Raw genomic sequence first — 15,787 nt, 5'->3', positions numbered from 1 at the left:
ATGGTTTCTTAACAACAGGCTGCAATGGTTTCTTAACGACAAAGCACTCCAAAAGCACACCCAACCAGGCCCCGCCAGGTCGAAGCCACACCCCGCCAGGCCCCGAAAGCGAAAGATGGCTCAGTCGCTGGCCAACAGGGGCACATGCAACAGCTTCCGACCTTTACATGGGGCCGTGGTTTTTGAAGGTGCTGTCTGAACCCGAGCATGCACTGGCCTTCATTCAAACGTAGGATTTTTAGTGTAGTACATCATAGAAAAATCATGCAAATGATGATACAAACATCAGATTTGGCATTTCTGTTCTGCAGGGCTTTCTGATCAAATCTGCCTGATTGGCCATTTGAAAATCCAAATTTTGAAGAATTTGAAAAAAATATAATAATAATTTGAAGTCACAGCTGGCTGAAATTCTTTAAGTGCAAGTGAACATCCCAGACAGAGAACCAAGGGGAGATGCAGTCATCATTGATGGCTCAGCACTTATCAATGCCCTACCTCCATGCACTTCAAAGATATTTGATGACTATGCTAAAGAAGACATCATCCCAAAGATGGAATCCTCTGGTGCCAGGTACGAGAGGGTGGACGTAGTGTTTGATGTGTACAAGAAGTCAAGTCTGAAGTCCGAGGCAAGGTCGAAAAGGAGGCAAGGAATCAGAAGAAGAGTGACAGGAACCAGTCAGATCCCAAGTAGCTGGAGAAGCTTTGTTCGAGATGACAGAAACAAGACTGAGCTGTTTCACTTCCTTGCGGAAAAGATGTGTGAAGCACAGACGACAAGCACAGTCATTGTCACAAAAGGAGAAGATGCCATTAGCAACATAAGGAAGTCACTGGATGCTGTGTCTCCATGTTGTCATGAAGAAGATGACACTCGAATATTTGTACACGCCAGGGATGCAACGACGGATGGTAGCAAGTCCATTATCATTAAGGCTAATGACATGGACGTACTTGTCATAGCAATATCTGTATTGCCATCCTTACAGGAACTAGTTCTTGAGAACATGTTGATTGCTTTGGCCAAGGAGCCAAGGCACGATGGATTCCAGTCCATGAGGTAGTTTCTGCAATAGGGCCTGAGAAAGCTAGAGGGATCCCATACTTCCATGCGTTCACTGGATGTGACATCGTGTCTGCCTTCCACGGTAAAGGGAAGAAAACTGCATGGCAGACTTGGAACGTCTTTGATGATGTTTCTGAAACATTCACCAATCTCAGCCAGCATCCAACATTGATTCGTGATCGTGACTTTTTTGAATTTTTTTTTCTTTCAAATTTTTCAAAATTTGGATTTTCAAATGGCCAATCAGGCAGATTTGATTAGAATTCCCTGGAGAACAAATGTGTCAAATTTGATGCTTGCATCATCATTTGCACGATTCCTCTCAAAAATTGCTGTTAACTCCCCCACTATTTAGAGAAATCTCTCCACTACCTGTTGGTCCTTAAACAAGCTGCAGCGCATGTTCGCACTTCAAGTTATGCCCCAAAATAACCTGACCTACATCTCCATGTCTTTTGAGGCTGTGGTAAGTGTTCAGTGAGTATGTGGCAATTGGGGTGGTTGCAGAGGAGCAGGAGCACGTTGTGATGTTTGTAGTGAAGTAGTAGTACATTGTGGCATTGTGGGGATGAAGTGGAAGTTCCTTGTAATGAGATTGTGAGTAGTAGTCATGTTTGTAATGGAAAATTTAAGTGGGGGTTGTTGCTGGGATTTTTTGTCATTGTATGAAGTGGTTGTGGTGAGCGTGGTATGGTTTGGTGAGCAGAATGAAGGTCTGAGGTGAAATGTTAGTTGAGAATTGGCACGCAGTTTTGAATGGAAAATTGGTGTGCAAATGCAAATGAGGCACTTGCGGCACGCTTGCTTGGTTACTCATAGTCTTTACTGATTTGCGTGCATGCTTGCTTGCATGTTTCCTGTGAGAGAAAGGGGGTGGAAGAACGCAAAGATTGAAGGTTAAAGAACCTTAACTGAAGGAGTCCCACACAACGCATCTTTACCCTTTACCCAAACGACATATGGAAAGACTAACTAATACACATACTATTGAAATAACTGCCTTGGGATCACTGTATGTTGTGTGCCATTGCCTTGGAGGCATGTGGTTTTACAAAACCGCAACAATATTTTGGTTTTTATGACAATAAAATTATTGTGTACTCATATGTTTACATTTATACCTCTTGTGTGTTCATTATATTCATGTATCACGTTCTGCGGAGGGGGTAACGGGACTTTGTAAACACCCTGTAGATGGGCTAAGAGGTGTTGCAAAAGTGTTATCTTGGAAGTGGAATTAGATGTTATTAATCGAATGGATGCTCGTAAAAGTGCCGTTGATAGATGCAGGTGTATGTGTCATTGTTTAGTCCCACCATTTTATTAAAGCCATTTATGTAGTGTTCCTGGTCTTGGGCATTTATAATGATTTTTTTTCTCCATCCCAGTTGAGCTGACCTCTTCTTCACCATTGCAATGAGCCTTGTTTGTCCATGCCCAATCTGTCCAACTCTTTTCTTTTTTATACTTCCCTGCTCTTTTATCGTTCTCCCAGTTGTTGATGTATATCTGTTGACATTTGCTTTATATTTTCCTTTTTTGAAATTGTTGGGACTATATTTTTTGCTGTTTCGGTTTCATGTGACACCTTCCATTTGCACCCGTCTTTACCATTTTTTTGCAAGGTGGGTTAGGGATACCTTTTCTGGTTTACTGCCTCACTGTGTTTTGTATTGCTGTGCTTGCTGCGTTTGCATACAAATTGGATTTGGTAGTCTGTTGAACTTTCAACGTACTCAGCCAATCTGACAGTTGTCATTCTGTGCACTTGATTGAATTTCATCAGACCGCTGTCGCCTTTTCGTCTCGGCAGTTACATTCTCAGGATGCATTAATTTTTGTGGATAGTGAGGAGTTTGTTGGTGTCATTTTGTAGCCAGTTTCTTATTCAGCAGCTGCATTGGGGTATTGGAACACTGACACTGCAAGTTGATTTATGGCTTTGATTTTGTTTCTTGGGAGAGTTTTTTTTTTACAGCGCGTGTGCTGTATACAATTGCACCGAGTTTGAAATGTCCCCGGTGTCTACCACGTCTCCGGTGTCTCCAGTGTCTCCGGTGTCCCCCCCCCACACGCCTCAAGACAGCCAATGACGGCCGTCCGGTAGATGCAGTGCGTAACCTAGATGGAAATGGCGGCAATTGACAGAAATACCCGAGTATTTCAATGGAAATTTGTGAAACTAATGTGTTATATATGTGAAAACCATTGAATTTTTTCCTTGACAGAAAAAAACCAAGAAACGTGCCCCTCTCATGTACGAACGAACAAAAGATGTCATTTCCGCCCACCATCGCATTTCGCGCCGAAAGACGTCATTTCCGCCCACCCTCACATTTCGCGCTGAAAGACGTCATTTCCGCCCACCCTCGCATTTCGCGCCGAATGCTGAAAGCTAAGTTCTTCTTATGCCATCATTCTTTTGCGGCCTCCTGCCGCGCTGTATTGAACGATTTCATTCCTTCTGTTATATATAAAGGTGCTGATCACAATAATAACAAGATTTTTACATTTCAAATATTAAATATGCTTTTTAATTATTTTTCAACTGAAAAAGCATAAATTGCATATTTTAACATTAGTGTACTCATTTGCTTCACCACATGCGCTGTATTGAAGGATTTCACTTGTAATTTTTTTTTGTATTAGCCTCATACGTAGGTATTTTTTGGTAGGTGTGTGTATGTGTGTGTGTGTGTGTGTGTGTGTGTGTGTGTGTGTGTGTGTGTGTGTGTGTGTGTGTGTGTGTGTGTGTGTGTGTGTGTCGCACAAGCTTTTGCACATGTACAATGTTCATTTATACTCTATCGATTTATGAGCATGTGTACAGATTCAGGTGCATGGTTTTGAAATGGCAGAGTGCACATTGAGTGAGGGTGTGCTGTATTAGTACAACCCCAACCTTGTGCGTTGTCGAAGGCGCCCAGCATTTTTTGAGTGCTGTAGAAGTTGCACCTCCACATGCCGAGCAGCTGCACCAGTCTCATGCAGTTGCTGCTCCAACCACCACGTGTGGTTATACACCTGCAATAAATTTATTTTACAAAAATTATTGAGACTTTTTTGCTTGTATGCAATGCAGAAATTCCTTTTAACAAATTGACTTCAGTTACAATCTGCAAGGGGCACCATGAGTTGTTAATTAACACAATGAAAAAAAAATACCCTAAAGCACCATAAACTAATGACTCAAGGCCCTTTCACCCTTGTGGGGTTTCTGTACTGCACTTCGGGGGCATCTAATGTTTATGTATGCATTGGGTGGGCAGAGGAGAGGTTGGTGAAGGAGTTGAGCAGTGGGGATAAATTGATTAATGGAAGGATAGTGAAATGAGTCTCGGGGCTATGGAACAATCGGGGAGGGACAGGAAAGAAGATAGGAGTCTTTTTTTCTCTCATATGCAGCACATGGCTGCAAGTGGCATCAATGGTGGGGAGCATGGCTGTGATGCAATGCCCCCTGTAGGTTATGGCAAGAATTTTGAGCTTGTTCAGGCTGCTGGTGACAACTTGCCCTCTCTTTGCAAAAGGCACTGTGGCTGGATCATGAACCTCCACCAACTCATGCTAGCAGAAGGGGCACCCAGCTTAATGTCCATCTGAGGGATGGAGCATACTTTGTAATGCAACACCCTCCCTGCCACTGAAGCACCAATACAACAGTTTAGAGATGGGTCAGGAATCTAACCCAGACTGGACAATTCAAAGGTAAGTATTTACCTCGAAGCGATAGACTCGAAAGGGGAGCAAAGAGGCAAATATAGAACACATGTAGGGAGGCAAAAATCTCTGACATGTTTGGGTATGTAATGCATAGTTGGAGGTTGAACAACAGTGTCAAACAAAAAATGTTGAAATACAAAAATAATGAATTCTCAATCACGCGATAAAATTTATTAAATAAATTAAACCATGCTCACTGTTTTCTTTTGTTTACGTTGTGTGTTGTACCCTGTGTTGTATCCCCATGCTCTGCATCACCTGTCCCTCCATTGCAGAGAGCTTGCGAGTCTGCTCAGCTGTCTGACTCAGCAAGTTGGTGCTCAGTTCCAACATGGCCACAGTAGGGTCGGGACCTGAGCCTGCCTGCCAGACTTGCTGTCGATCTGCTTCCTGCATGGCACTCTCCAGCTGTGGAGCAACAAATAGCATACTCTCAATCCCCATCAAATGGACATGAAATAGGGAGTATCTCATCCAAACGAGAGTGCTAAACCTGGCAACATTAAATCAACTATCCACATGGTTCACAATCTCCAGTACAAGATTATTCTCTTGACATTAGTAACAGCATCAAGACTGTGATGACCAGGGACAACTGGTGGTGCAGACTGGGAGGCAGGAAATTGAGTTTTTTTGTAAATTTAAAATTGAATTGCGGCTGGCTTGTTTGGCATTCTCACTTGAGCACATTGCTCATGATGCTGTGACCTCAGGTTAAACTTCTATGTACTATGTTGGTTTGTCATGAAACTCACAAGCCGACCTTTCAAAAACACATTATGCGCACACATCCAATCAGCACACTCACACCATGTGAAGCCACCCAATCGGATTTGTATACGAGTGTGCAATCTGTCACATGGCATGCTCACTCCATAGTTGAGGCATGCACATGCATGCATGTATGCGCGCGTGCACACACGCATGCACGCACGCACACACGCACCAATAAAATAGGGCTATAAACCTTTTGCATTTAAAACACATGCAAATTATAAATAAAAAGGGCCTTTAATCGACAAAGTAGTCACGTGAAGTAGCTGCTCACCTTCACTCTTTCATTCTTCTTTTTTTTCCGGCCTTTGGAACAAACTCCCACACTCTCTTCAATCCCACTCTTCCCTCCAGGTCTTCAAAACAGCTGTTCACCACAATCTCTCATCTTCCCCCAATCAAAACCACGATCTTTTCTGCCCCTGCTAATCCACCCCAAACCCACCTCCTTCAAATTCCATGCTTTCCTTCCTGAAAGTCCCTGTGGTGCCCATCTTGTTTACCCTGCGTACCCCTCCTGATCCCTCTCCCTTCCACAGATCTCCTCATGTCTCTGTTCACCACTGTTTTTTTCCTTCCCTCTCCCGCCACTCTCGTCTCCTGCTCCCCTTGTTGTGCGTTTCTCAATGTTATCTCTCATACGAGCCTCGACCGTGTATACAAAAAAAAAAGATTTTTTTTTGTTTTCGTGTTTTTTCTTGTTTTTTTTTTATCTATTTGTTTGTGAATAGCATATCTCAAAAAGTTATGGACAGAATCGAATGGAACTCAGTGCATAGGTTGGGTGTGTGACAAGGAAGAGTTGATTCAATTTTGAAGATCTGAATCCAGATCCGGATATGAGAATTTTTGAAAGTAATTCTTCACAATCGGGAGGTAGGACCAAAAACGATTTACCGAATAGCACGCATTTCAAAAAGTTGTGGATGGATTAAGATGAAACTTGGTGGATGCGTTGGGTACATGACAAGAACAAGCCGATGAGATTTTGATTGAGGTCCGTGTTCAGATCCGGCCTATCAGTGGGATACAAAACGTAAACTGTTCAGCATGGGGAAGTTATGGGCTCTACCAGGTGCCGTTCTCGTCTTTTCTTTCCCAATTACTTTAGCAAAATGTTCCAATTCTGTGTGTACTCACAAAAAGGACAATGATGTTACCTTATGATTTGGTGAAGAACTTAGTGTTTCCTGGCGGTTTTGTCATCCATTTTTGAATGAAACGCATATGGCAGAAATGGATGCACGGCATGTGTTGAGTTTTTGTAATGAAGGTGCAGTAATCAATCTATACAATACTCAGGTTATTGTATGAAGTTACATAACTCGAGGCAGTGTAATCAGTAATTCTGAAAGAAGTACTTTTCAAAGTAACCTATCCCCTTCTTCTCCTGACCACAAACACTGACTGTATAATCATTGTCATTTATTATTTTCGTATACAGAGTAAAGGTGGCTCGTGGAAGAGCTAGAACACACAATGGATCAGGACGCAACCGAACAAAAGGAACAGTAGAAAGAGAAGGGGGAAATGCCAATAGCAGGGCTGAGGGACAAAATAAACTGAGTCAGACAAAGGGAATGTGGGTAAGGGTGAGGGGTAGGGGAAATTCTACAATAAAGCTTAGGAATATAATCTCAGGAAAGTGTCTGTTTGTAAACCCAAGACATACCCTCCAAATTCTAAGGGTTGTAAGTGAGGAATAAATATGATTTCAATTTAAGAAGTGATAAGTTTCGAATTGAGAGGGAACCGGGTCGCAGAAAGACACGGTAGCAGCTTTGCGCAATCTGTGTTCAGTGAAAACATAAACATATTGCAACTGGATCAGAGAGGCGGGACGTTCAGATATCCCAAAGGGCCATAACCGAGAGGCCTTCCGTGTGACATTCCGCTGCAAAGCATCTTTAGATCAATTCAACATGTTGTGTTTGGGACGGTTCAGTAAAGCACAGATTTATCGCTTTAATGAGCTCGAAACAACTAGAAATTTCACCCGCGATTTTATAGGATTTAGAAGTGAAGTTGAAATTTACTGTATGCACGTGGGAGCAGATTTTTTTAGGGATGTCCAGTGGCAGTCACGTAACAACATGTACTAAGTACCGAGTGGTTAGCTCATAGCTGTGTAACAACATTGGAAGTTCAAAAAGGATTTGAAGGCTGCTGTACCTTACTCTAGGTGGCAGAATTAAATGATGTTTTTTCATGTCATATTTCTGAACTGAAAGTATGGGGTGCGAATCCCATGAGTTCAGTTATGATGTTACTCTGTGAGAACTCCCTAAATCTCAAACAATACAGGATATTTACATATTTCTTTTTCTTTTCTTTTTTGCTTTAAATACGGTATTACATTGTGTATTAATAAAGTGTACTCCTATATTTGATATTATATTGATATTTGGCTTGGTGGTTGAGTGAGTGGGTAAAGCATCAATGCATTGCCCTCACTGCTGTGGGTTTGAATCCTGTGCGTGCTTGGACGACTGAGTGGGGGCTTTCCATTGCTTTCTTGCCCTGGAATGGAATGTTCATCTGTTCAGGGTAGGTTTTCCCTAAATTCGCATAAGCTATTGCATACAGAGCTGCGGGATGATTGAACTCGATAGCAACCTGTCCTGGAACCACCTTTCAGTGGAAACCGCACCAGGCTCAGATAAAGGATATTCACCCAATCACGTGTTTCATGCCTGAATACTCATGCTTACTCCAAGGATCTTCAAATGTTAGAATCCGCTGGTTTCTTCCTCTAACTTCCGAGATAGAGCTGTCTGAAGAATGTAAGGGGAATACTGTGGTTATCATCATTTTATACGGCAGCATAGCTCATGGGACGTGCCTTAATTACAAGTTGTTTTGGGATCACGAAAAAGTGGATCCAAGTAAGGATGCGGTTATAACTCTGTGCCAGCAGGGAGGGCTGTATAGCAAAGCATGCTAATTCCTCCCAACCATAATTATGCGGACTTTGAAATGCATAAAAATTACCATGCATCGTTTTTGAGAACATGGTTGGTGGGCAAGACAATAATAATAATAATAATAATAATAATAATAATAATAATAATAATAATAATATTGTCTCGTCAGGGGGTCCGTTAACATGGGTGCTCTGAACTGGAGGTCAAAGACCTCCACGAACATCTAAAACCATGTTGAATTCACTGTACTGCATTCAGAATTACTGTTACCATTTACAATCCCCCAAGGATTGCCCAAATGCAAGCCCAACCTGGTGAATGCTCGCACGGGGACGTAAAAAATGGGAAGATATTACTAAACAAATAAATGGTTTATTATAAAGGAAATATGGGGGATCCATCCATCCATCCATCCATCCATGAGGACCATACTCTGTGGAGAGCGTTGGTGCTGCCTAAGCAATCTCCTTGCCTATTGGGCACAATCCTGGATGGGTCGCCACTCCAACACAGGATACCAGCATGCTGGCACTCGTTTTTGCCTACCTTGGAAGAATGACAGGCAGGGTCAACCCAACCTGGTATTAATTCAACAGACAAGTGGGATTTGAACTCAGGATCTAAAGATCCCAAGCTCACCACCTCAACCATTAAGCCAACATCAGGCATAAATATGGGGAATAAGGAAGGACAAGATGATCCTTTTGGTCCTTTTCTGTTTCATCCACACTTTTACCTTCCCTTTCTTGCTGTTTCATTCAGCTTGTATGCAGTTTTTTCACCCCCATGGGTCCTTTCTCCCCCTCCCCTTGATATCACTATCATTCTCACTTCGACACTGCTGTTGGTGTTTTCCCCTTTCCATTTCGTTACCTTCCATTCTGCTCCAGCTCTTCCACTAGTCTCAATCATGTATACAAACAAAATAAAAATGGGCCAGCATTTACCGCATTCCGACAGTAGAACTGTTTAATTCCTTGTCTATAACCTCCAGATAGTCTGATGAGGCTCCAGGTATACCTTGCCCCCACCTGCCATCCACTCTTTCCACAATACTCACCCCTCCTCTAAACCCTACTCATACCCCAAACATGCCTCCTTCCCTATTAATTCCAATGACAGTCCACCGGCTCCTTTTAGAATAGTGTATATTGTACGTATTAACGCCACCCACATGTCCGAACCTCTGGCCCATTGACCCTGCGGCCGCCCATCCTGTAACCAAACTCTACAAAGGCTGTAGGAGGGTGTCCTTTTTGTACGTGACCCGGTTGTGTTTAAAAGCCTTCTTTATGACCGGGGACACCAATAGTCCCTTCAATTGTTCCCCGACAGTTTTACGAACTCCTCCCTGAGTTTCCTGATCATAAATAACTTGCTTTGTTTTGAACCTGAAAGTTTCAACTTTTTACTGTAATGTTTTTTTTTGTTTGTTTTTGTCCAATACATACATGATCGTAACTCAGTATGTACCAGGTCCTGGGATATAACGTAGGTGATCGTAGTCTTGTACATGCCTGATCTTGGTTCAGTACTTGCACCATGATCAAATACACTCCCATTTTCTTCCCAAACTCTTCAATTGCAATATTTTCAAACAAAAGTCTGATAAACATCGCATACATTATTTACGACAATATCGAGAAATCACGGATATCGATAAGTATTGACCTGCCTGGCTCTTCTTAATTTCAAATGCAGTGTCCTTTGAACAGATTATTTTTGGGACAAACATTGCAGGGATGCTTCCAACCTTGCTTGTTTGCCTGTTCGTATTACCATCTCAACCTTGCTCCTGGTGTAAAAATCTCATATAGTTGGAGGGAAGCCAGTATCAAATCCCATATGGATGTGGGGAAGCCCAAAAAATTCAAATCCCATATGATGTTTCTCCATTGTCCACTAATGTCCCAATTCATGGAAAAATAGTGTCCACTAATATCTTTATAATGCATGTAAAAGTACACTGACATCTTGAATATCTGCATCCTCCAGGTTATTTATGTACAAACTCGACCATGAGCTGAATTAGATTATTGAAAGATTACTTTAAAACCGTGTGATACATGTTAAAAAAAAAACCCACACCAATTGTTTGATATACAGTACCAATAAAGTTATAGGTTCGAATCCATTAATTTTCAGCAATATATCTGGATTTGCAAAACCAAATCCACTATTTACCTCTGCCACCGAAGGTGGACGAAGATTGTTTTAACCAATCTCTGTCTGTCTGTGAGCAGGATGTCTCAAAAAGTTATGCACGGATACGGACGAAACTTGGTGGATGAGTTGGTTAGGTGACAAGAACAAGCTGATTAAATTTTAGTTCAGCTCTGGATGCAGATCCGGCCTCTCAGTGGGACATAAAACATCAACTGTTCAGCCTGGCGGAGGTATGCACTCGATCGAGTGACGTTCTACAGTACGTAATTGTAAAAGTAATTACTCTTTCTTATATCCATCTTATAATTACCCTTAATTATGATAAAAAAAAGTTATAAACTCAGCTTAGAAGAATAGAAGGTTCCATGTTTCAACCACAACTTTTGCCCATTATTTTGCATTGGCCAAACGTCCACTCTGAATCCTCAATTTATGAATCAAAACCAAAGGTTTTAGATAATTGTGAAAATTCTGCCACTTTTGTGAATGTTAAATGTCGATTTCCTCCAGGGAAATACCTTCGAGCTTATTTATTATCAGAGATGTTCAAAATTTGCATATAATTACCTTTTTGTGGCTGAGGCTTACCAACATACAAGAAAAGATTTAAAAGTTCACTTTAAGATAGAGATGATTTCTATCAAACCGAATCTGTGCATTTAAGTTTATCATTACAATCTGGGATCATTAAACACAGGGCATCCAAATACGATTAATAACCTTTCATGCAAACAATGTTGGTAACCTTTCTTCCAAATGCTGTTGGTAATCTTTCTTCCAAATGCTGTTGGTAACCTGTCATCCAAACAATGTTGGTAATCTTTCTTCCAAACGCTGTTGGTAACCTTTCATCCAAACGCTGTTGGTAACCTTTATCCAAACTATGTTGGTAACCTTTCTTCCAAACGCTGGTGGTAACTTTTCATCCAAACGCTGTTGGTAACCTTTCTTCCAAACGCTGTTGGTAAACTTTCATCCAAACTCTGTTGGTAACCTTTCATCCAAACGCTGTTGGTAACCTTTCATACAAACGCTGTTGGTAACCTTTCATCCAAACGCTGTTGGTAACCTTTCATCCAAACGCTGTTGGTAACCTTTCATCCAAACGCTGTTGGTAACCTTTCATCCAAACTCTGTTGGTAACCTTTCTTCCAAACGCTGTTGGTAACCTTTCATCCAAACGCTGTTGGTAACCTTTCATCCAAACGCTGTTGGTAACCTTTCATCCAAACGCTGTTGGTAACCTTTCATCCAAACGCTGTTGGTAACCTTTCATCCAAACGCTGTTGGTAACCTTTCATCCAAATGCTGTTGGTAACCTTTCATCCAAACGCTGTTGGTAACCTTTCATCCAAATGCTGTTGGTAACCTTTCATCCAAACGCTGTTGGTAACCTTTCATCCAAACTCTGTTGGTAACCTTTCTTCCAAACGCTGTTGGTAACCTTTCATCCAAACGCTGTTGGTAACCTTTCATCCAAACACTCTAGGTAACCTTTCATCCAAACGCTGTTGGTAACCTTTCATCCAAATGCTGTTGGTAACCTTTCATCCAAACTCTGTTGGTACCTTTCATCCAAATGCTGTTGGTAAACTTTCATCCAAACACTGTTGGTAAACTTTCATCCAAACTCTGTTGGTAAACTTTCATCCAAATGCTGTTGGTAACCTTTCATCCAAACTCTGTTGGTAACCTTTCATCCAAACGCTGTTGGTAAACTTTCATCCAAACGCTGTTGGTAAACTTTCATCCAAATGCTGTTGGTAAACTTTCATCCAAATGCTGTTGGGAACCTTTCATCGAAACGCCGTTGAACTTTCATCCAAACACTGTTGGTAACCTTTCATCCAAACGCTGTTGGTAACTTTTCATCCAAACGCTGTTGGTAAACTTTCATCCAAACGCTGTTGGTAAACTTTCATCCAAACTCTCTTGGTAACCTTTCATCCAAACTCTCTTGGTAAACTTTCATCCAAAAGCTGTTGGTAAACTTTCATCCAAACGCTGTTGGTAAACTTTCATCCAAACGCTGTTGGTAAACTTTCATCCAAAAGCCGTTGGTAACCTTTCATCCAAACGCTGTTGGTAAACTTTCATCCAAATGCTGTTGGTAACCTTTCATCCAAACTCTGTTGGGAACCTTTCATCCAAACGCTGTTGGTAAACTTTCATCCAAACGCTGTTGGTAAACTTTCATCCAAACAATGTTGGTAATCTTTCTTCCAAACAATGTTGGTAACCTTTCATCCAAACTCTGTTGGTAACCTTTCATCCAAACGCCGTTGGTGAACTTTCATCCAAACTCTCTTGGTAACCTTTCATCCAAACCCTGTTGGTAAACTTTCATCCAAATGCTGTTGGTAAACTTTCATCCAAACGCTGTTGTTAAACTTTCATCCAAACGCTGTTGGTAAACTTTCATCCAAACGCTGATGGTAAACTTTCATCCAAACTCTGTTGGTAACCTTTCATCCAAACTCTGTTGGTAACCTTTCATCCAAACGCCGTTGGTGAACTTTCATCCAAACTCTCTTGGTAACCTTTCATCCAAACGCCGTTGGTGAACTTTCATCCAAACTCTCTTGGTAACCTTTCATCCAAACCCTGTTGGTAAACTTTCATCCAAATGCTGATGGTAAACTTTCATCCAAACGCTGTTGTTAAACTTTCATCCAAACGCTGTTGGTAAACTTTCATCCAAACGCTGATGGTAAACTTTCATCCAAATGCTGTTGGTAAACATTCATCCAAACGCTGTTGGTAAACTTTCATCCAAACGGTGTTGGTAACCTTTCAAACACTGTTGGTAAACTTTCATCCAAACGCTGTTGGTAAACTTTCATCCAAACGCCGTTGGTAACCTTTCATCCAAACGCTGTTGGTAAACTTTCAACCAAATACTGTTGGTATCCTTTCATCCAAACGCCGTTGGTAACCTTTCATCCAAACGCTGTTGGTAAACTTTCAACCAAATGCTGTTAGTATCCTTTCATCCAAACTCTGTTGGGAACCTTTCATCCAAACGCTGTTGGTAAACTTTCATCCAAACGCTGTTGGTAAACTTTCATCCAAACAATGTTGGTAATCTTTCTTCCAAACAATGTTGGTAACCTTTCATCCAAACTCTGTTGGTAACCTTTCATCCAAACGCTGTTGGTAAACTTTCATCCAAATGCTGTTGGCAAACTTTCATCCAAACACTGTTGGTAACCTTTCATCTAAACGCCGTTGGTGAACTTTCATCCAAACTCTCTTGGTAACCTTTCATCCAAACGCTGTTGGCAAACTTTCATCCAAATGCTGTTTGGTAAAATTTCATCCAAACGCTGTTGGTAAACTTTCATCCAAACGCTGATGGTAAACTTTCATCCAAACGCTGATGGTAAACTTTCATCCAAACGCTATTGGTAAACTTTCATCCAAATGCTGTTGGTAAACTTTCATCCAAATGCTGTTGGTAAACTTTCATCCAAACGCTGATGGTAAACTTTCATCCAAACGCTATTGGTAAACTTTCATCCAAACGCTGATGGTAAACTTTCATCCAAACGCTGATGGTAAACTTTCATCCAAACGCTGTTGTTAAACTTTCATCCAAACGCTGTTGGTAAACTTTCATCCAAACGCTGATGGTAAACTTTCATCCAAACGCTATTGGTAAACTTTCATCCAAATGCTGTTGGTAAACTTTCATCCAAACGCTGTTGGTAAACTTTCGTCCAAACGCTGTTGGTAAACTTTCATCCAAACGTTGTTGGTAACCTTTCAAACGCTGTTGGTAAACTTTCATCCAAACGCTGATGGTAAACTTTCATCCAAATGCTGTTGGTAAACTTTCATCCAAACGCTGTTGGTAAACTTTCGTCCAAACGCTGTTGGTAAACTTTCATCCAAACGGTGTTGGTAACCTTTCAAACGCTGTTGGTAAACTTTCATCCAAACGCTGTTGGTAAACTTTCATCCAAACGCCGTTGGTAACCTTTCATCCAAACGCTGTTGGTAAACTTTCAACCAAATGCTGTTGGTATCCTTTCATCCAAACGCCGTTGGTAACCTTTCATCCAAACGCTGTTGGTAAACTTTCTACCAAATGCTGTTGGTAAACTTTCATCCAAACAATGTTGGTAATCTTTCTTCCAAACAATGTTGGTAACCTTTCATCCAAACTCTGTTGGTAACCTTTCATCCAAACGCTGTTGGTAAACTTTCATCCAAACGCTGTTGGTAAACTTTCATCCAAACACTGTTGGTAACCTTTCATCTAAACGCCGTTGGTGAACTTTCATCCAAACTCTCTTGGTAACCTTTCATCCAAACGCTGTTGGTAAACTTTCATCCAAATGCTGTTTGGTCAAATTTCATCCAAACGCTGTTGGTAAACGTTCATCCAAACGCTGATGGTAAACTTTCATCCAAACGCTGATGGTAAACTTTCATCCAAACGCTGATGGTAAACTTTCATCCAAACGCTGTTGGTAAACTTTCATCCAAATGCTGTTTGGTCAAATTTCATCCAAACGCTGTTGGTAAACGTTCATCCAAACGCTGTTGGTAAACGTTCATCCAAACGCTGATGGTAAACTTTCATCCAAACGCTGTTGTTAAACTTTCATCCAAACGTTGTTGGTAAACTTTCATCCAAACGCTGATGGTAAACTTTCATCCAAACGCTGTTGTTAAACTTTCATCCAAACGCTATTGGTAAACTTTCATCCAAATGCTGTTGGTAAACTTTCATCCAAACGCTGTTGGTAAACTTTCATCCAAACGCTGATGGTAAACTTTCATCCAAACGCTGTTGGTAAACTTTCGTCCAAACGCTGTTGGTAAACTTTCATCCAAACGGTGTTGGTAACCTTTCAAATGCTGTTGGTAAACTTTCATCCAAACGCTGTTGATAAACTTTCATCCAAACGCTGTTGGTAACCTTTCATCCAAACGCTGTTGGTAAACTTTCATCCAAACGCTGTTGGTAAACTTTCATCCAAACGCTGTTGGTAAACTGTCATCCAAATGCTGTTGGTAACCTTTCATCCAAACGCTGTTGGTAAACTTTCATCCAAACGCTCTTGGTAAACTTTCCTCCAAATGCTGTTGGTAACCTTTCGTCCAAACGCTGTTGGTAAACTTT

The 15,787-nt window shown here is 41.3% G+C and overlaps 1 protein-coding gene across 1 annotated transcript in view; it reads right to left on the bottom strand.

Moving 5' to 3' along the window:
• LOC147017416 (angiopoietin-2-like) overlaps positions 1-15,787 on the bottom strand; it is a 145,435-nt gene that overhangs the window by 85,565 nt on the left and 44,083 nt on the right. The window contains exons 2-3 of the mRNA XM_085847063.1: positions 5,051-5,200; positions 3,972-4,093 (exon numbers count right to left, since the gene is read on the bottom strand). Coding sequence (XP_085703189.1) covers positions 3,972-4,093; positions 5,051-5,200 — 272 coding nt within the window. The remainder of the gene's footprint in view (positions 1-3,971; positions 4,094-5,050; positions 5,201-15,787) is intronic.

Source organism: Eptatretus burgeri, chromosome 11, assembly GCF_056783735.1.
Source record: "Eptatretus burgeri isolate ZD-2024b chromosome 11, Ebu_testis_v1, whole genome shotgun sequence".
NCBI classification, from domain to species: Eukaryota; Metazoa; Chordata; class Myxini; order Myxiniformes; family Myxinidae; genus Eptatretus; species Eptatretus burgeri.
This window is presented reverse-complemented; position numbering and strand designations above follow the sequence as displayed.